The sequence below is a fragment of the Cervus canadensis genome, chromosome 29 (genome assembly GCF_019320065.1).
Source record: "Cervus canadensis isolate Bull #8, Minnesota chromosome 29, ASM1932006v1, whole genome shotgun sequence".
NCBI classification, from domain to species: domain Eukaryota; kingdom Metazoa; phylum Chordata; class Mammalia; order Artiodactyla; family Cervidae; genus Cervus; species Cervus canadensis.
The window spans coordinates 47,410,436-47,430,650 of record NC_057414.1 but is presented as its reverse complement, the minus strand read 5'-3'; the positions used below and the strand labels follow the sequence as shown (position 1 = coordinate 47,430,650).

General features: G+C 55.1%; 1 protein-coding gene across 7 annotated transcripts in view; it reads left to right on the top strand.

Annotated features, from left to right (window-relative positions):
* PPFIA1 (PTPRF interacting protein alpha 1) overlaps positions 1-20,215 on the top strand; it is a 78,469-nt gene that overhangs the window by 29,116 nt on the left and 29,138 nt on the right. For 6 of the 7 annotated variants that reach the window (XM_043451403.1, XM_043451401.1, XM_043451405.1 and 3 more), the window contains exons 3-15: positions 2,264-2,365; positions 2,829-2,993; positions 3,648-3,722; positions 4,084-4,185; positions 4,403-4,624; positions 6,991-7,137; positions 8,503-8,637; positions 9,942-10,025; positions 12,885-13,016; positions 14,217-14,279; positions 15,210-15,289; positions 17,452-17,587; positions 19,825-20,048. In XM_043451403.1, the coding sequence (XP_043307338.1) occupies positions 2,264-2,365; positions 2,829-2,993; positions 3,648-3,722; positions 4,084-4,185; positions 4,403-4,624; positions 6,991-7,137; positions 8,503-8,637; positions 9,942-10,025; positions 12,885-13,016; positions 14,217-14,279; positions 15,210-15,289; positions 17,452-17,587; positions 19,825-20,048 (1,667 nt within the window). Of the gene's footprint in view, positions 1-2,263; positions 2,366-2,828; positions 2,994-3,647; positions 3,723-4,083; positions 4,186-4,402; positions 4,625-6,990; positions 7,138-8,502; positions 8,638-9,510; positions 9,586-9,941; positions 10,026-12,884; positions 13,017-14,216; positions 14,280-15,209; positions 15,290-17,451; positions 17,588-19,824; positions 20,049-20,215 lie in introns of all 7 variants that reach the window. The other variant, XM_043451406.1, reaches the window with a different exon arrangement.

Below are 20,215 nucleotides of genomic sequence, written 5' to 3'. Positions count from 1 at the left end.
TTTAATTTGCTTTGATACTTTTTTTCAGTTGAATTCTTTTGAGCAAAGAGAAGAGTTTTTCTTTAAGGAGTGAAAATAATTGTGAAGTCCTATACATTTGTCTTCTACTGTATTCAAAGTGGTGTTTCACAGAACGGTTTTAACTGTTGGATTCATTGTAAGAAGCACTTGTATTTAGCCAAAATGATGGGAATTAGATAGCCTCTTCATAGGGGAATGAAGACAGTTTGGCGCTGTTCGGGGAATCTTTGTGTATAAGAGATAAGGCTTGCGTCTGGTGATGAAGGGGTTAAAAAAAAAGGGCGCTGGTGGGAATGCGGGGAAGGGTCCTCTGCGAGTGGAAGTGGGGAGACAGCAGCACAGTCGCGCCTCCGGGGCCTGCTCGCCACACCCCCCACGATGCCTGGTCCCTCGGCCTCCCACGTCTCCCCAGTTGTCTTCCCCCACGGCAACGCCGCAGACCACTACCATCACAGCCTCTGCAGCCTTTCCCACACACACAGGCACACACGCACGCCTCTCACCCGGTGGGAGCCTGCTCCTGTCACGTCAGCCCCCGTCCACGCGGCCCGCAGTCTACTGGAAGGCCCACGGCCACGGCCCAGGCGTCCCGCCCTGCTCCATGACGGCTGCCTCCCGCCCCCCACAGTGAGTCTCACCCGCCCTTCCTCTCAGCACAGAGGCATCTGTTTTCTCAGTGAAATTGGGAGAGATTAAAGCAGGACTTCCAGAAAGCGCCCCCACCAGCTCACTGTTCGTCTGGATCTGGGCCCATGGATCTGACCTTGATCGTGGGAGAGCCGTGCGCCCGGGAAAGGCGCCCTCTGCCCGCTCAGCTCCCACCCTGCCCCGGGCCCCCATCGTCAGCTCATCCTGTATCAGGGCTCTCCTGACACTGCGTCTCCTGTAACCGTTGCCCGATTGCCTTCAGCGCTTGACTGCAGAGTCCCTCCTGAGAGCGAGCATGTGCTCCCCGCTGCCCTCCCCCCCATCGTCTGTCCACTGGGCTTTCGGCCCTGCCGGGGCTGCTGACCTGCTGTGGTCCCGGCCCCTGTGTGCCTCCGCTTCAGCAGAGCCTCTCCTGACCAGTCAGGGACTCCCTCTCCAGGCACCCGTTGACTCTGGCCGCTCCTCGCAGGGCTCCTGACTCCTGAGCTGGTACCTTCCTTCCTGGCCTCCCCCAGCCTCCCCGGCCGGCGCCTCTCCTTTCCCAGCAGTGGCTTCTCGCTGGGCTCAAACCTCGGCTCCTCTCGCCCACGCTCAGCGCCTTGCTGCTCGGTCTCACCTTGGCCTGTGTCTCCTAGGACTTTAGGCTGGGGGTCCCTGGACTTGACACTACTGCTTGAAGGCCTGAGTACATCTGAGCTGAAGCTTGTCTGAAACTGGACATTTAGCGTTCCCTCCAAAGCCTGCTCTTCCCGTAGACATCCCCCCCTCGGAGAACAGCGTCTGCATCTGTCCCTCACTCCTGGGGGGCCGTGGAGAGGAGACTAGTCCCCGGGGCTCCCCTCCCTGCCCGCTTCCCAGCCATGACGCTCAGTGCCCGTGCCACGTGGGCAGAGTCTGCCTGGTGTGAGGACACGCTGGATTGCTTCTTCCCAGCGGGACTGGAGGTTTGTGTTTGCCAGTCTGCGCGGAAATCCTGGTGTGAAGGGCTGTTCACGTTCTGCAGCTGATCGATGCACTTAGGGGCCACCTTGTCTCCAAAGAGTTCTGTGTGTGTGCACACGCATGTAAATTGTGATAAAATACGTATAGCATGAATTTACCATTTTACCCAGCTTATTGAATGACGGGTGACTTCAGTGGAGTCAGGCTAACACTGGCCTTGGGGTGCCATCAGCCTTTCCCAGGGGAGCGCTCCAGAGCCTGGCGGCCATGTGGACCTTACGTTTTTCCTCGCTCTCCCCAGGGTTCTAGGCCACTTGTCTGTGTGTCGTTTAAGGATCTCTTCATCCACTTTGTTGTTAGGATTTATGTTTAGGAAAGCATCTCAGACTTCCCTGGGTCTGGAGAAGGCAGGCTTGGATTCCGGGTTCTCCCCTGGCGCGGGCCTGCCAGGTCGAGATGGAGGCTGAAGGCTGGTCTGAGTTGTGGTGGTCTGTGTAGTCTTGGGGTCAGCGGACCCCCTCTTCTCCGGAGGGGCAGGGAGATCCTTTGTGTGGAGGGAGCCTGATGAGGCTTGACAGGGTCAGTCTTCAGAGTCTCGGTCTCTTTAATTTGTGTTTACATTTAGTTACTTACTCATTTAACTGTTTTCTAGGAGTTCGCAGCACTTACTAAAGAACTAAATGTATGCAGGGAGCAGCTTCTTGAAAGAGAAGAGGAAATCGCTGAGCTGAAAGCAGAAAGGAACAACACCAGGGTCAGTAGGGGGGTCTCATGTGTTGACATTTGCCCCGCGGGGCTTGCTGCGGGGCTCTGCGTTGCTGTCTTTGAACTCTGGTTTTCAGCTCATTTTTCACATCTTCCCACTGAGCAGACCAGGGTGGATCAGTTCAGCGTTCTCATACCTCGCTTCAAATTTATGATGAGAGCTAATGTAATTTTAGTACATTTGAGGGGGGTTTCTCTTAACTCAGATTTTTGTCCATGCTTCACTTTGTGTGGGATCTTACCTCCCCGAATGGGGATTAAACCCATGACCCCTGCAGAAGTGTGGAGTCTTAACTACTGGGCCACCAGGGAAGTCCACTCTAACTTTGGACGGGACTGGCGGGATTCCGACTTGCTTAGCACGGTTTTGGCCGTAGCGTGAGGCTGAGGGGTGTTATTGGCCCCGGGTCCAAGCATGAGGTTGAAGGTGCTGCCCTGGCCCCGCCCTGCAGCTGCTGCTGGAGCATCTGGAGTGCCTGGTGTCCCGGCACGAGCGGTCCCTCCGGATGACGGTGGTCAAGCGGCAGGCGCAGTCCCCCGCCGGCGTGTCCAGCGAGGTGGAGGTGCTCAAGGCGCTGAAGTCACTGTTCGAGCACCACAAGGCCCTGGACGAGAAGGTACCAGCCTCCCGGCCCTCCTGGGTTTGTACACTTGCTGCCTGGTTAGGTGGACGATGCACGTGTTTGTGTAACTAGTTGACTTTTGAGCATCTTGTATTCTTGTAAGTAACGTTTTTTCTGTAAGAAGTCACAGAGGTCTATGTGGTTAAAAAGTGTGGCCTGTGTACATGCTCAGTCGTGTTCGAGTCTTTGCGACCCTGTGGACTGTAGCCCACCAGGCTCCTCTCTTCATGGGACTTTCCAGGCAAGAATACTGGAGTGGGCGGCCAGGGAATCTTCCCTACTCAAGGATCGAACCTGCTCTCCTGTACTGTCAGGCAGATTCTTTACCACTGAGCCACCTGGGAAGCCCCCAGTTGAAAAGTATTAGTTGGCACAAATGTCTCAAGATTTATTATATTCTGTATATCAATTTGCAATTGAGAACTGGGTAGTAGAATTAAAAGTAACATGTTTTCTCTCAAACTTGGAATTGAAAGCTGTTAACAAGCGGATTTCCTTGATGTTAAGATCAATGAGAGACATTGAAGGTGCTCCGCTACCGTAGCTGCGTATCGGGATGCGTGTGCAGTGAGGGGGCCCTGACGTACACACACACGTGAGCACACGTGAACACACACATGAACGGTGACGCGGCGCCTTCTGTTCCAGGTGAGAGAGCGGCTGCGCGTGGCGCTGGAAAGGTGCAGTTTGTTAGAAGAGGAACTAGGTGCAACGCACAAAGAGGTGAGCCTGGTCAGCCATCGTGCAATTTCAGTTACGGGTGTCATTTCTACCCTTCCGTTTCAAAAAGTATGGGGGCTGTAGTGGTGGACGTCAGGTGTCATTTACCTTTCTGATTGAGGACCCGCCCGTCCGGGTTATTTCAATGACTCGTAAACCAGACTCGTGGTTCAGAGCTGAATCTCTTAAGTGCCCCTTTGTCCAGTAGAAGGTGGATTCTGACTCTAATCCCCTCGTTGTATCGGGATGGATAGCATCACCACGTATGTTCCTTTTATGTTGTGTTTTCAGTTTAGAGTTTTTCCAAATGGAGTTTTGCTGTCTTTACTTATTGCTTTACTCTCATTCAATTTTTTGGTTTCAGCTGATGATTCTTAAAGAGCAGAATAACCAGAAAAAGGTACTAACGGACGGGGTGCTTGATGTAAATCACGAGCAGGAAAACACGCCGAGCGCCAATGGAAAGGCAAGTCCTCATGCTCTGTCCGGTTCTTGGTTTAGGATCCAGTCTGTGCGGGGCTGTTGGGAACCTCTCACCAGCGCACCATGTAGGTCAGAGCGGCCGTGAGGGTCCTGTGAGTTCCCAGATCACAGAAGGCAGGGTTGACCTCACCGATTTCCCGGAAGTGCTGTGTTCCCTCCCTCCCGAAACACGGCCGTCTAAGGCTTCCTTTCCCCCTTAGAGATCCTCCGACGGCTCTCTGAGCCACGAGGAAGACCTGGCCAAGGTGATCGAGCTCCAGGAAGTCATTGACAAGCAGTCGCGGGAGCAGAGCCAGATGAAGGAGCGCCTGGCAGCCCTGTCTGCCCACGTAACGGAGCTGGAGGAGGACCTGGACACGGCCCGGAAGGACCTCATCAAGTCCGAGGAAGTGAACACGAAGCTGCAGCGGGACGTCCGCGAAGTGAGTGACAGCGGCCGTCTCTGTTGTCCTGAGGGGGATGTGGGTCCCTTGCTCCTCTGGCGATCTCAGCCTCGGGATGGCTGCGTGAGCGAGAGCAGAGCGCCGCTGAGGCCGCGACCGGCCGCCTCCCCGCCTCTGCATTGCGGCTCTGGGGCAGAGAGGCCGGGTCCAGGTGGTCTGTGGGCAGTGCGCCAACACGAGGGCGGCCCTTGGACGTGCTGCATCCTGGGTGTGGACTCCGCGTTTCTACAAGTTCTAGGGGCCCAGTGTGTTCCGTTTTGAAACATCCATTCATTCATTTATGAAGTGTAGCTGCTCTGCACCGCTGTGTCAGTTTCTGTGGTACGGCAAAGTGAATCAGCCGTGTGTGTGTGTGTGTGTGTGGTGTGTGTGTGTGTGTGTGTGTGCGCTCCTCTCTTTGGGTTTCCTGCCCATTCACTTCACCACAGAGTGCTGAGTGTGTGTGTGTGTGTGTGTGTGTGTGTTCCTCTCTTTGGGTTTCCTGCCCATTCACTTCACCACAGAGCACCGAGTGTGTGTGTGTGTGTGTGTGTGCGCTCCTCTCTTTGGGTTTCCTGCCCATTCACTTCACCACAGAGCGCCGAGTGTGTGTGTGTGTGTGTGTGTGTGTGTGTGTGTGTTCCTCTCTTTGGGTTTCCTGCCCATTCACTTCACCACAGAGCACCGAGTGTGTGTGTGTGTGTGTGTGTGCGCTCCTCTCTTTGGGTTTCCTGCCCATTCACTTCACCACAGAGTGCTGAGTGTGTGTGTGTGTGTGTTCCTCTCTTTGGGTTTCCTGCCCATTCACTTCACCACAGAGCACCGAGTGGCGTGTGTGTGTGTGTGTGTGTGTGTGTGTGTGTTCCTCTCTTTGGGTTTCCTGCCCATTCACTTCACCACAGAGCGCCGAGCGGCGTCCCCGGGCTGCGCAGCGGGTCCTTGCTCACTGCCGAGTTCACGCGTAGGGTCAGCAGTGTGTGTGTGTCAGCCCCGCCTCCCAGTTCAGCCCCACCTGCCTGTCGCCTGTGTTCCTGCTGATGCTGAAACTGCCTTCTGATTCACTGAGGCGAGCCTGGTGACGTCTGTGGCGCCCGTTCTCTCGCAGAGATGGGAGCATGCTGTGTGCGCTCTGCCGAGGCAGCTTGCCTGGCCGTCTTCTCTAGTTTTCGGAGGTTCCGCTCCTTGAAGGCATGTGTGACATCGGTAGCGGCGGTCAGACAAGTCGCGTGGCGTGGGCTCACCCCCGGATCCTCAGGCCCGTGCTGTGTAATCGTGTAGAATCATGGCGTTTCTGGCGGTCATGTCTGCGGGGGTCATGATTCATGAGAAACGACCTCACGGTCGCTGAAAGCAGAAGAGTGCTGGGGGCCCCGGCCTCCTCCTGGGAGCCTCCCCTCGCCTTTGTACGCAGACAGACAGCGCCCACCCTGCCCTCCCCTCCCCCGGGAGACCCTCTCGGAGAGGACCCCTCCAACACGTGTTACAGCAGCTGTACTTGTTTAGTAGCTTGGTGTGAGTAATTCTGTGTGAGAACTCAAAACAGAAACATTTGCACCTGTTTGTATGACCTGTTCACACTACTCTTTGGCAATAGGAGGAGACTAGGTGGCAGAGTTTAATACGTAGAGAATTCTGGAAAAAGCGTTTTTAAGACCTCTCACTTTTCGTGTTCAGACTTTGCCCACATTGGTTACTTAGTGACCAGGGAGGACCTGAAATGGATTTTGAGCTGGCGGGCAGGAGTTGTACTACAGCAAGTCCTGGTCCTGGTTTGAGCGCGTCGTACGCAGGGTGTGACTCTGCTTTAGAAGAACTAGGCTTGAGAAGGCTGCTTCCAGTTGTGTTAAACTTGGACTTCTCTTTCCACCTGTTAATATTCTTACTTTAATTTTGAGGAAATTGCATGAGATTTTTCCAACTTTTATCTGAGGAAACGAGCCTCAGAGCTCCCTGTTGGATCTGTTGAAAGTCCCTCCCTGTTCTTGGTCAAGCCCGCCTGTATGGTGTAGCAGACAGAGGTCCTGACTTCTTACCTTCCTTCCTGGAACTCTTGCAATAACAGGGTACTTTAGTATACTTTTTGTTTGTTGTTTGGGTTTATTATGTAGAAAAGAAGCTTGGCAAACCGAGTGGCCAGGCAGAACGTTAAGACAGATGGGTGCCAATCATGGCAAATGTGACATTTGAGGTAGGCGCGTTTTTGCTCACGTCTGAGAAAACTGCCATGTCGAGGACTTTAATCTTGAGGACGCTAACTTTATGTTTGATTTGAAAGTTAGGATTTAGCCCAGCTTTTTTACCCTTAAGTGTATCAGAGCGTTCCATGATAATGACTTACCTTTTCTCCTCTGCAATGCCCGGTGTAGGCCATGGCCCAGAAGGAGGATATGGAGGAAAGAATCACTACCCTTGAGAAACGCTACCTCGCCGCACAGCGCGAAGCCACCTCTGTGCACGACCTCAACGATAAACTTGAAAATGAAATCGCAAATAAGGATTCTATGCATCGACAGGTAATGGCCTTTACTGAACTGTACCTGACTTTTATAGTAGTGCGTTACTGAGGAAGGAAAGTAAAGACCATTTCATGTGACTCCCACGTTGGAAATCAAGTCCCAGTGTAAAGTTCTTATGACCCTAAAGTACTGCGTTCACAAGTGTGGATGTACATCATGGTAAATCAGCTGAACTGGAAGGAAATACATTTTCTAAAAGTTGGGGGTGACTGCAACTTACAGGTTTGAATTAACCATTCTGTGGAATGCCACGCCTGACTCTTGTCTTAGTTGAACGTGGATCTGTTGGCTCGTTAGTGCTTTTACTGAAAGAGCAGAGAGCAGCAGGGACCTTCATGGCAGCGGCTGCCTGCTGGGAACCGGGGTCCCTGTGACAGAGGGCAGGTTCAGTGCTCCAGACTGGTAGGGTTTGCACCTCCTGTGTTTGCTGAGCCTCACCCGCTCCTGTTTCCGTGGGGTCTCAGATCATCAGGACTCAACCAGGAAAACCAAACCTGGCTGCTCCAAAGCACAGTGAGTCTGCCTGGTGTGTGCCAAAGTGTATCATTGGCCCCAACACAAAAATAAAATACTAGAAAGCCACTGAAATTTATGATGTGGAATGCTAATTAAGAGCATTACGATGTACAAAGTAATGGCTGTAAAAGGCAGATCAGAAAATACTATATACCATATGCTCTTGTTTTCTGAGGGTTTTGAAGCATATCATATTGTTTGTGTATGTGCATAGAGTAATACGCACACAGAAAAAATAAGAAAGCTGCTTAGAAACAAACGTTAACCTCTCAGGAACCTGAGCTTTTGGATAATTTAACTTTTTTTTCTTTTTTAAAAAAAGAATCTATCTAAATTATCTACATTGAAAGTTTTTCAGAGTAAGAAGTTCTTTTAAAAGAATAATGGTGCGTTTACAAATATTAGTTGACTGACATTTCACCAGGCACACATATCAGGTCTGGATCTCAGTGGAAATGGAAGCTGTGTTTTGGCTCAGATGCCCGTGGCCCTCTGTGGTCAGTAGGGTTCCCTTCAAATGATGATTCTGGTGATGTTTTAAGAAGGGTCAGTACTGAACCTTTCTTCCCTTAACTTGTCAACAAGAATGAATAAGCTTCTACAGAAAGCTGATCTCCTTTAATATAGAAGAACTTTTTTTTTTTTTTTAAAGACTTCTTTGGGGATGTTTAGGAAAAGCAAATACTCTGGCGGGAGGTGTTCTGCCCATTGAGACCAAGCCCAGGAACACTGAGAGAAAAATTGACCGTGACGCAGCTGCCGAAACAGAACTAATCCAGTAGACACGTGCATTTAGGTTTTGTCTCAGCAACTCGGCCGTTTCCACGCTCTGCTCTCGCTTTGCAGACGGAGGATAAAAACCGCCAGTTGCAGGAGCGCCTGGAGCTGGCGGAGCAGAAGCTGCAGCAGACGCTGCGGAGGGCGGAGACGCTGCCCGAGGTGGAGGCTGAGCTGGCGCAGAGGGTGGCCGCGCTCTCCAAGGTGCTGCTCTGGGTCCGGGGGTGGGGGGGATGGCGCAGAGGGTGGCCGCGCTCTCCCAGGCGCCGCTCTGGGTCTGCAGGGGCCAGGCCTGGTGGCGGGGGGTGGGGTGGGCGGGTGCACGCAGAGGTTGGCCACGCTGAGTCCGCGAAGGGCAGCCGCGGGGAAGGCCTGTTCCCGTGCCATCCCACCATGCCCCTTCCCCTGCTGCTCAGTCCACGTGGGTGCGGGGGTCGTGCTGCCCATCTGAGATGGGAGCGCTCCCTGCGTGTCGGACAGTCCGTGCTTCTGTGTCATCCCTACGTTAATTCCCTCCGTTTTGTCCGTGTTCTGTGTCCCCAGGCCGCTTCAGCTCCGAGTCACTGCTGCTCAGGAGTTCAGTCAGTCAGCAGCTCAAAGCCCTAGTAGAATAGTTCTTCTCAGATCTAGGAAAATCCCATTCTCATTTAGGAGACTCTTAAGTCTTTATTGATACACTTTTGAATAAGTCATGGCGGGGCACGAGCAGACCCGGGGCCCCGCTCCCAGCTCACTGTCCTCAGGAGCCCGTGGGTGAGAGGCCGTGTCCTGGAGACGTGGAGCTGCTGGGGGCGTTGTCCGCACTGCCAGCTGGCCACCCCGTCCTTCTGGAGGGAAAGGCGTGGCCCCGTGCTGCTGGTGGGCACTGGCTGGGCACGGAGGGGCTGGCCGGGTCTGTGCTGGCGCGGCTGTCGGGAGCGTCCGGGCAGTGTCAGGCGCTCGCAGACCCCCCCACCCCGCTTGGCAGGGTCACTGACAGCCGCCAGGGGGCACCCGTCTGCCTGTGATCTCCCTCTCAAGGCCCGGTTTCTTCTCTCCCCCTGCATCTCTGCTGTCTGCCCCTGGTCGGCCTTATAGTCTGACCTTTTGTCTTCCGGAAGCTCTGCCACTAAGGAGGCTAAACTGTTCGAACTTACCTCCCAGCTTAGGAAGGTAGAACGTGTGCCTCGCGCGTCCCGCGCTTGCCGCTGCCTGCTGCCCGCGCTGGCTCGCCACACGCAGTCCGAGGAGGGGGCGCAGCGGCCGCGGGTGTGGGGCCCGGGGTGGGGGGAGCACATCTCCTCTCACGAGCCGGTCACCAGCACCCTCCGTCACCCACGTGTCACACGCGAAGCCCCTCAGGCTGCGTGAGCGGGCGTGCGGGCATGCCCCCCGCAAACCCGGGGCCAGTGGCCCGCACAGAGCATGGCCCGCTTGCCACCCCTGCTGTCCCAGCCCACATGTCGTAGCCCGCGTGCCGTCAGGACGGGGTCGCTGCGAGCGGGACTGACGCTGTTCTTGGCCGACAGGCGGAGGAGAGGCACGGCAACATCGAGGAGAGGCTGCGGCAGATGGAGGCCCAGCTGGAGGAGAAGAACCAGGAGCTGCAGCGGGTGCGTGTGCCGGCGGGGAGGACGCGTCTGGGCTGCCGCCCCGTCTACCGGCGAGTGTGTGCGTGTGTGGCCCCATCTGCTGGTCTGGGCACCCGCCTCCTCAGGAGCAGGGCCAGAGGTGGTCGCCCGTAGGCGGTGGGCAGGGGCCTGGGGTTCCCCACGTCCGAGGAGGCTGCTTGTGGCTCTGAGCGGCCAGTCCAGGGAGCTGCTCGGGGTCCAGGCGGGCCTTAGAGTGCCCCTCAGACAGGCCTGAGGTGCCAGCCCGGGCCCGTGAAGCTGAAGGCGTGGCGCCCAGGCCTGCAGCCCGCTCGCCTTGGAGGAGGCGCTGGAGCCCCACGTGCCAGACTGCTGGTCCAGACACGGTGTGTGTGGGGTGGCTGCCCCTGGCAGGAGGAGAACCGCAGATGTGCTGCGACAGAAGGCGCATCAGGAAAGGGCGATGGTGGAGGCTCGCATTAGCGAGTCCTGAGAGAGGTCTCCCGGAGGGCTTGGTCACACGTCGATGTGGACCCTCCAGGAAATGGAGGGGGGATCCCAGGTCCAGCCTCAGGCGTCAGTACTGTCCCCACCGCATCTGTGTTCTTGGGCCTGAACTGCAGAGCGTCACACGTGGGCTCCCGGGGGCAGCGATTCTGACTCCCATCAGGAGACCCGCGGTGAGGCGCCCTCCCCGCCTCGGCAGAGAGCTCAACGTCTCCTGATCAGTGGCGTGCTTCCTTACTTTCAGAGCTGCTGCTCAGAGGCTGTTGAGATAGGGATGCTGTTTATGACTAAGACAATTCAAAGGAAACTTTTGTTTTAAAAATATGTGAATGCCAATGCCTTGTTGTGGAAGCTGTGACAGGTTTTATTTTCTTGGGCTCAAAAATCACTGCAGACAGTGACTACAGCCATGAGATTAAAAAATGCTTGCTCTTTGGAAAGCTATGACAAACCTAGACAGCATATTAAAAAGTAGAGATACCACTTTGCAGACAAAGGTCCATATAGTCAAACCTATCGTTTTTTTCCCAGTAGTCACATATGAACGTGAGAGTTGGACCATAAGGAAGGCTGAATGCTGAAGAACTGATGCTTTTGAATTGTGTTGCTGGAGAAGGTTCTATTTTAACAGAAAATAATCTGTTTTTTAATTTTTTATGATGGAAAACTTCAAACATGCCCAAAAGTGGAAGGAGTATAATAAATACCCATGACCCATCAATTAGCTTCAGCAATTTCCAACACAGGGCCAATCTCAAATATATCATTCTTTTGTCTTCTCTCCATTTTTTTTTAATACAGTAGGTCCTAAAACAGCTTTTTAAACCATGAAATTGATGTTCTTTTTTTTTTTTTTTTTTTTAGTTCTACCACTTTATTGCTCCCAACCCATCTCCCTCCACCCTCGTGCACACATGCTCAGTCATGGAACCTCATGGACTGCAGCCCGCCAGGCTCCTCTGTCCATGGACTTTTCCAGGCAAGAATACTGGAGTGGGTTGCCATTTCCTTCTCCATGATGTTCATTTTATAAAACACAGACTTGCCCACTTTGTTTTTACATTTAAAAATTGCTTGAGGTAATTGTCTCTAGTTTTTTAATATGAATTATCATATTGGAAAAGACCCTGATGCTGGGAAAGATTGAAGGCAGGAAGAGAGTGGATAACAGAGGATGAGATGGTTGGATGGCATCATCAACTCAATGGGCCTGAGTTTGAGCAAGTTCTGGGAGTTGGTGATGGACAGGGAAGCCTGGCATGCTGCAGTCCATGGGGTCGCATAGTCAGACACGACTGAGCAGCTGAGCTGAACTGAATATGAATTATCATTGGAAGAAAAGTTATGACCAACCTAGACAGCATGTTAAAAAGCCAGAGACATTACTTTGCCTTCAAAGGTCCACCTAGTTAAAGCTATGGTTTTTCCAGTAGTCACGTATGGATGTGAGAGTTGGACCGTAAAGAACGCTGAGCACCAAAGAATTGATGCTTTTGAACTGAGGTGTTGACTCTTGAGAGTCCCCTGGACTGCATGGAGATCAAACCGATCAATCCTAAAGGAAATCAGTCCTGAATATTCATTGGAAGGACTGATGCTGAAGCTGAAGCTCCAATACTTTGCCAATGCTTTTTCCAATGCCTGATGCGAAGAACTGACTCATTGGAAAAGACCCTGATCCTGGGAAAGATTGAAGGCAGGAGGAGAAGGGGCAACAGAGGACGAGATGGGTGGATGGCATCACTGACTCGATGGACATGAGTTTGAGCAAGCTCTGAGAGATAGGGACAGGGAAGCCTGGCGTGCTGCAGTCCACGGGGTCACAAAGAGTCAGACACGACTGACTGAGCAGCAGCAGTCAGCACATAGAGGTGAAGTGATGTAGTGTGTAAAGAAAATATGGGACAGTCTGTCTCCACGGGCTTTTTTTCCAAAATGAATTTTCTCACCTTTTGCTTTATAAATTGAATTCATTTTACCCCCTTAATCCAGACTCAAGCTTCTGTTTTTATACTGGGAAATTCCTCCACCAATGTGTGTGTAAGCCGATCCCCTTTAAAGTCTGCTTGTTTCTGAGTATAAATCTGCTTGCTCCCCGAGCCCCTCCGACAGGCAGTGGCTGGTGACAGTAAGGTCCCCCAGGTGCTCTGCCAAACAGAAGCGTTGGGAGTGACCTTTGGCAAGTGAAGTCCCTGCCGCCCTCTGCACCTGCCCGTCTGCTCTGCTGGTGCTCCAGCGCCCCCCAGGGGGGGCTGTGGGAGGGGACCACCTCGGGAGCCAAGGCACGGGCTGCTCACGTTGCTGCTCCCCGGTGCTTTTAAAATAATGACCGTACTTGCTCTTGAAATTGATGAGTTTTTGTTTTTCCTGTTTTAGGCAAGGCAGAGAGAAAAAATGAATGAAGAACACAATAAACGCTTATCAGATACCGTGGATAAGCTTCTGTCCGAATCAAACGAGAGGCTTCAGCTTCATCTGAAGGAGAGGATGGCTGCTCTGGAGGATAAGGTGAGCTGGCCCCGTGGCCGCTTTACAGAGAGGCACGTTTGGCCCGGCCCAGCCTGGCCCAGTTTCTCGGGGGGTCGGCGGCGGGGTGGGACCTCCAGGTCAGGAGTTGGAAAACTGTTCCCATAAAGGGCCCCACAGTGACGGTCTTTACTGGTTACGAATAGCTGAGTAGCAGCCCTTCACGCTACTCAGTAAGCGTGACAGCATCCACGGGCAGTGTATAAAGGAACAGACAGCCGTGTGCCCGCAGCCTTGCAGAGAGCATCCGTGAGCCGGATCCGCCACTGGCCCTGAGGTTGCCAGCCGCCGTGCTCTGGCTTTCTGCTAGGCCCACCCTCACCTTTCTGCTAGGTCACCCTTCGTTTCTTTCTTAGAAGTTTATGTCTGGGGCTTTCCTGGCGGTACGGTGGTTGAGAGCCTGCCCTGCAAGCTCAGGGATGCAGGTCGACCCCTGGTTGGGGAGCTGGCATGCCGCGGGGCGGCCACAGCAAAGGAGGCCCCGTGTGATGCAGCTGAGGCCCGATGCAACCGGTCAATGAGTTTAGTTCAGTAGCTTTTATATGCTGTGATGGAGAAGACTGAATCAACTGAAAGTAAGCATTCTCATATTCCACCTCCAGCCTTCTCTTTCCATTTGCTTTGGAAAATGTCTGCGAACCTCCATCAGAGCATCTCAGTGGGCAGCAGGCTGGTTCAGGTTTGGTGAAAGCCTGTCCCAGCTACACCAGTGCCCTAAAGACGAGGCCCAGGACCTTCCCGGAGGTTGGCGCTTGGGCGACGCTTGTCCGAGAGAGACCAGTGGTCACTACAAGTTTGCAGCACGTTTTTCCCCCACAAAACCCACTAGAGACCACACAGGGCAGGCCCCTCACTTCACCCTGACCTGCGGGCCGGCCCTGAGGTGGGGGTAGTTTTGTCTTGGGTTTCAATTTGGCATGTGAAACCTGCGCCAATTTCCTGAGTGACCACTGAACTGCACAAGCTGAAAACAAGTTTAAAGCAGTTTCACTTACCCCAGGGACCCAGCCTCCTTGTATCTAGAAGATCAGTCGGGAAAGGAGGAGAGGCACCTCATGCTGGGCACGAGGCCTGCCACTCATCCCCAGGTGCTTGACACTATCAGACAGAAGTGTAGCCGTCCCGCGGTCCACGCAGTGTCTGTAAGAATTGACCCTAAAGCACTGTTTGTATCTTTTTCAGAATTCTCTCCTACGGGAAGTTGAAAATGCGAAAAAGCAATTAGAAGAAATGCAAAACGACAAGGTACTTAAATCTCTAAATCATTCAGAAATTTGTCAAGAGCTGTATTGAGCTGGGTTCATTGTTACAGTTACTACAGATGCTTAGCGGAAGTTAAGTTACATCTTCTTTATGGCTCGTCCACTGCTCTACCGTGTATAGCGTTTCTGGTTTTGAACATTGAATGTGTTTGCATCATAGGTGGATTTAGAGTGTGTGGCCGTTGTGTGTGGTTCAGAATTCCAAGTAGTCCTTTCTGGGTTCACCCGAAAGCTGAGACAAAGCATGTGCCTTTCACGTGGACAGTGCTGTCCATCAGAAGGATAATATGAGCCGCTATACGATCTAAAATTTCCTAGAAATGAACGGGCTGCTTTATGTTCTGTTTTTCACCGTGAGTCTTGACATCTTCTGTGTGATTTCCACATCGAGCTCTGCCCCGGCCTGTCTCTCGCGCTCCGGGGCTACACGCGGCGAGTGCCTGCCGCAGCCACAGCCCAGAGCTGCCGGGCTGAGTGGGGCGACTCGGAAACTTGGCCCATGTGGCTTGTTTTACCCCGTGAGGAGGTGGCGTGGGGTGCAGAGGAGTGAGTGTGAGCTCCGTGGGGACATTTAGAGCAATGAGGGGCGAGGGCAGCAGAGGGAGTCCTGGCGCCCCCCACCCCCGGCCAAGTCCAGCTTCTCTCTGCAGACTTCATCGCTGGTGATGGCTTGCCATGTTTCCTCCAGAAGCTTTTCTGCAGCTGAAATGTAACTTCTTATTCATTATGGTTTATAAGTTTAATATTGCTCTGAGTGTTTATGTTTGCTATGGGACTCTTAGAGGAAATTTTCTCAGAATTAAAGTGTTCAGAGTTGATAACTAGTAATGTAAGCTGTTAGGCCCATTTTGGCGCAAGTCATTTTACATCCGGAAAGCAAGCGTTTCAGACTGTGTCATTTACTGTTTCGTAGGACCAGCTGATTCTAAACCTGGAAACCCTGAGAGCCGAACTGGAGCAGACAAGGCTGCGAGGGGCTCCCCTCCACCACGGGTAGGGCGCCCCCCGGGCACCTCCCCTCCGCGCTGCCGAGGGGGACAAGGGCCTGTCTGCTCTGTGGACAGTGTGACTGGGAGTCGCTCACGGTCGCACCTCAAGGAGCCTGTAGCTTCGTGGCCAGCGAGAGGGAAGAGACAAGCATCGTTCCTTAGGGTCGAACTAGGTGCCAGGGAGAGGGGTGGTCACAGTATTGACAAAACTCAAAACCAGAGTTGGAGGTTTGGAAGTGGGGGGCGGACCAGCTGATATTTGGGTGTGTTCATTTGAGGGGCCTGACAGACTGTGACACTGGTGTTTCTTAAGAATCGCAAAAGGTTAGTGACCTGTAGTCATTTTACGTGAACGGAGACTGAGACATGACTTGCAGTTGGCTGCCATGGGAGGAATCACCCAGCTTGTGAATGAGGCCAGCAGATTACTCAGCATCCTTTTTTTCTTACTCCTTGTTATAGGGACAGTAATTTTTACTAAGTATTTAGATTTTTCTTTGGCTGTTTCATGGAAAATGGTCACAAGTGAGATTTAAACTTTAGCAAAGGTTATTAAAGTGCTTAACTGGTGACATTCATCTGTAGGAAATCGACTCCTGCTTGAATCCTGACTTAGGAGATAGTTTGGAGCCCACACGCATATTTCTGCGTTTGTGTATTTAGGGGATCCTCATGGTCCAGGGCCCGCACCCAGCCTTCTTCTAGAGAAAAGGGATATCATTGCAGACAGAGGCAGAGCCAGAAACTGGCCCTGTGTCCGAAACCACGGTGGGTGGAGGTCAAGGGGCGCGTGTGCCCTGTAGGACGGGGTGGGGGGGGACATGGGCAGCCTTGCCCGCAGAGCTCCCCCAGGGTGCGGGGCTGGTGCTATTAGAGGGGGAGACCCCCTGCTCCCGGGGTGGACGAGATGAGTGTGAGGAGGACTGTGTAGACGGTGGAGGAAGAGGAGGTGGACACAGCCTCCTGCTCTGGGGGCTTTGGGTAACGAGGCGGGCGCTGGTGCTGGGACCCGAAGGCCTGGTGTGCTTGGGGGTTCAGAGGGAGAAGCCTAGTCACCAGTCCCCTGTGTGTCAGTGAGAGAGAGAGCCGAGAAGAGGCGGCAGCCGCGGGGCAGGAGGGGCCGCTGCACTCTGAAGACAGGGGGCCGCAGTGGCTGGGCGAGGGAGGGGTGTCTCCAGGAGGCTGCTCTTGAGGGGTCAGTGGCTCAGTGGCAAGGTGGAGCCTCGGGGCTGGGCTTGCGGGCAGGGCGGGCTGGCTCGGGGGGCAGGGAGTGGGGGCTGAAACCTGGCTCAGAGGCAGGGCGGGCTCGGCGTATTTGGCAGGACCTCCCAGTGAAGTTGGTCACCTTGTCTCTGAGACCTCCTGGAGGAAAGAGCCTTGGGTGAGGAGGGGGAGAGAGACAGAGGCTGCACTCCGCGAGGGGACTGGGAGGTGATGGTGGGGGGCGACCCAACCCGGAGGCCTTTGTGGCCTTCAGAGGACCCGCGAGTGTCCGCAGTCCCAGGCGGGACTGTGTCGGAGCTCCCACCCGATTCCCAAGTGTGCTGTGGTAGAAGTTGAGCAGAGAAAGGAGTGGTTCCATTAGGAGGGAGGCGAGACAGGAGGGAAGACAAGTGTGGCTCTGGGAGGTTCCAGACTTGCATCTCCTGGGAAACACCGCGCAGCTCAGCTCTGAGCTGTGGGTCCAAGGGCTTTGTGCTGCGGGCTGTCTGAGGCACCGTTAGAAGGGCTGAGAGCGGGACAGACGGTGTTCCAGGGAGACGGGTGTTTGTGGTCTGCGGACGTCACACGGGAGGTGGAAGGCAGAGCAGGCACGGGCCGGAGGGGAGTGCGGGTGCCCAGGAACCGGCGGAGCAGGTGCAGGCCCGCCCCGGGACCTGAGGCGGGCTCCGGGGGGACGGTGGGCCCCGAGCCCCGGGCAGCCGACCACACCCTCGTGTCAGCACTGCCTTCCCCACATGTGGGGGCTTCCCAGCTGGCGGCGCTGAGACCTGAGTGTTCACGGGGCAGCGGGCGGCCTGCTGCTGTTGGAGCCAGGAGGGCAGTGGCCGCCCCGGGGCCCCTTTTCTGTGAAGGTGCCGATTTTCCAACGGACAGGCTCTGGCTTGACTGACAGAGCGAGCTCTCTCTCCTCCTGACAGCGCTCTTCTTTCCTGTGTGTTCCAGCCGACCGCACCTGGGCAGCGTCCCGGACTTCCGGTTCCCTGTGGCCGACGGGCCGGCAGACTCCTTCGGTGGCGCGGCGGTCCTGCGGCGCCCCCAGAAAGGCCGGCTGGCAGCGCTGCGCGACGAGCCGTCCAAGGCGAGGCCCCCCCCACCCCCTGCCCATCCCTGGGGGGCACCTTGAGAGGCCCTGCCCCTCACACTGGGGGCCTGACGGGGGTTTGGAACCAAGTGTTGGTAGATCGCTTTACGTCTTCCCATTTTCCTTTTTCTGGCTGAGAGTTTACTTTTAAGGCATTTTTTTTTTTTTTTTAAGGAACCAATTTTGATAACTTATGGCTCACTGTGAGGCCCAGCACAGTGCTAGCTAGCACAGTTTTGAGATCATTGTGTGAGTAAATGGATCCACATATGTCTCTGTGTTTTGAGCTTCCACGTTCAGTGGGCAGCTAGTTTAGGCCAGACATCGTCAGAACTAGGACCCCAGCAGTGACTTAAAAACCGTGTGTGTTCTTGATCCACTGCTACGTAACGATTCACCGCAAAGCTCAGTGACGTCGCGGGGAGCAGGTCACGGTCCACACTTTCTGTGCGTTGTAGCCGAGTCAGGGCCTCCTGAGGGGGCAGATGTGGGAGGGCCCCCAGGGCTGGATGGCAGGCTCGCAGACTCACCTGGCTGGCGGGGGCCTCTGCGTGGCCTGGCCCTCCTCTGAATGCCCCCTGAGAGCGAGAGCGCAGGGAGGAGCCCGGGCCCTTTTGCGCCCCAGTCCCGGAAGCCGCACACCTTCACTTCTGTTGCAGGAGTGAGCTGCGAAGTCCTGCCTCGCTCAGGAGCTGAGCAGGAGTTGCCCCCTCTGCCTCTTGAAGGGAGGAGGATGGAAGAACTTGTGGACATGTTTTTAAACCCGCGCAGCCTGCTGGACAGTAATGAGCAGGGAGAGGAGACCAGAGTGCCCGTTGTCTGAGGAGGAGGGGATGGTCGTGTGTGAGCAGGGTGGTCAGCGAGGTGACCCCGGGAGGGTGACCTTGAACCAGAGGCCCGGAGGCGGGAAGAGAAGTAGCCACTCGGAGATAGATCAAGGGTCGTGTCAGCCAGCGGGGACGAGGGAGAGGGGGCTGCATCAGGGAGGACCCGGGCTCAGGGCTCAGCAGCTCGAGGCCGGAGCGTGTTTCCTGCAGTGAGGAGGGCCCTGTGGAGGTGGACGGGCCTGTCCAGGGGACGTGTCAGGTCAGCAGCTGAGTGTTCCGGCCTGGGTCCAGGAGAGGACTCACTCAGCTCAAGGTGGACTGGGGTCGTGGGCATACAGATGGTGTTTAAAGGCACGAGCAAGATAAAGTCACCAGGCAGGTGCCCATGGAGAGAGATGGGATCCAAGGGTAGAGCCGGGGGGCGCCCCACGTTCCGAGCTTGAGAAGGGGCGCAAGGGACTGAGGCAGAGCCCCAGGGAGGGCGGGGCCTGGAGCCGGGGGAGAGACACGGGGGGTGGGGAGGGGGCTTGGTAACACGGGATCCTCGGAGCCCCCGGGGAGCTGCTCTGCAGGGTGGGCACACCGCCTGCTTGCAGAGACCAGGCGGGAGGGGTACAGTAGAGGCCACTCCCAGGGAGCTCTCAGAGGCTACAGTGGGCGGTGCAGGGAGCCCTGGAGGAGGAATCTGCTGGTTCCCGTGGTGCGATTTTAAGGCCGGAGAAGGGAGAGGACGTGCTACCCGAGCTGATGGGGGTGAACCCGTAGGCAGAGAAGGGTGTGAGCGGGCAGGCGGCACGGCCCCAGCAGGCACTCTCCTGTGCGTCTCTGATGACAGAGCTGCCTTGCGGCGTGAGGGGCCAGCCCCCAGGACAGCCCGAGTGCCTGCGACCCGGGAGGAAAGTGCGGGGAGCTGGCCGTCCCATCCCCTGGCTGCCCCCGCTCGCCCCTGTCTACATGTGTTCAGCCCGGAAAATGGAGAGTTGGGAACCCTTGAGGACTGTGCTTCTCGGGGAACTAGTACAAGTGATGACCGCAGAGGTGGACCCAGCGGCTGCGGAGCTGAAGGATTTTCTTTTCTTACTTTTCCTTCAGCCCGGCTGGTGGTGGCACGGATGTAGTTTTTAATTTTCGGTTTTTGTCTCTGACTCCATCAGCCCTCTATTGTGAATAACCTCATAGGATTGGTTGCCTCCCGTCCACACTAAGACCTGAATGTAACCAGGCCATATGAGAGCTGGCTTCTCCTCCTCCCATTTCTTCAGTACTGCTTGCTTAAGAGATGGCAGTGTCTCATAAGCATGGCCTGTTTATCCATAGTCAGGGCTTCCATGTAAACTTGTGCTCTGTTCCTGATCCCCGTGAGTCGCCCTGAATGTTGCTGACGAGCCGCGGTCCTCTCGTGCCCAGGTGCAGACGCTGAATGAGCAGGACTGGGAGCGAGCACAGCAGGCCAGTGTGCTGGCCAACGTGGCCCAGGCGTTCGAGAGCGACGTGGACGTGTCTGACGGCGAGGGCGACGGGGCCACGCCCTTCAGCTCGGCCGCTCTGCTATCCCCCAGTGGGCAGGCCGATGCCCAGACTCTGGCCATGATGCTCCAGGAGCAGCTGGACGCCATCAACAAAGAGATCCGGTGGGTGCGCCCGAGCCCAGCGCCCCGGAGACTTGGCTCCTCTGCGGAGCTGTCTTGTCTTCAGAGAAGTCTGAGCATCCACAGGAAGAAAACTGATTGCGGGTCTGCTTCAGGAATTTTCAGTTCAAAATTTTCAGTTCCGAGCTCGCCCTTGATGATAGAGTTCA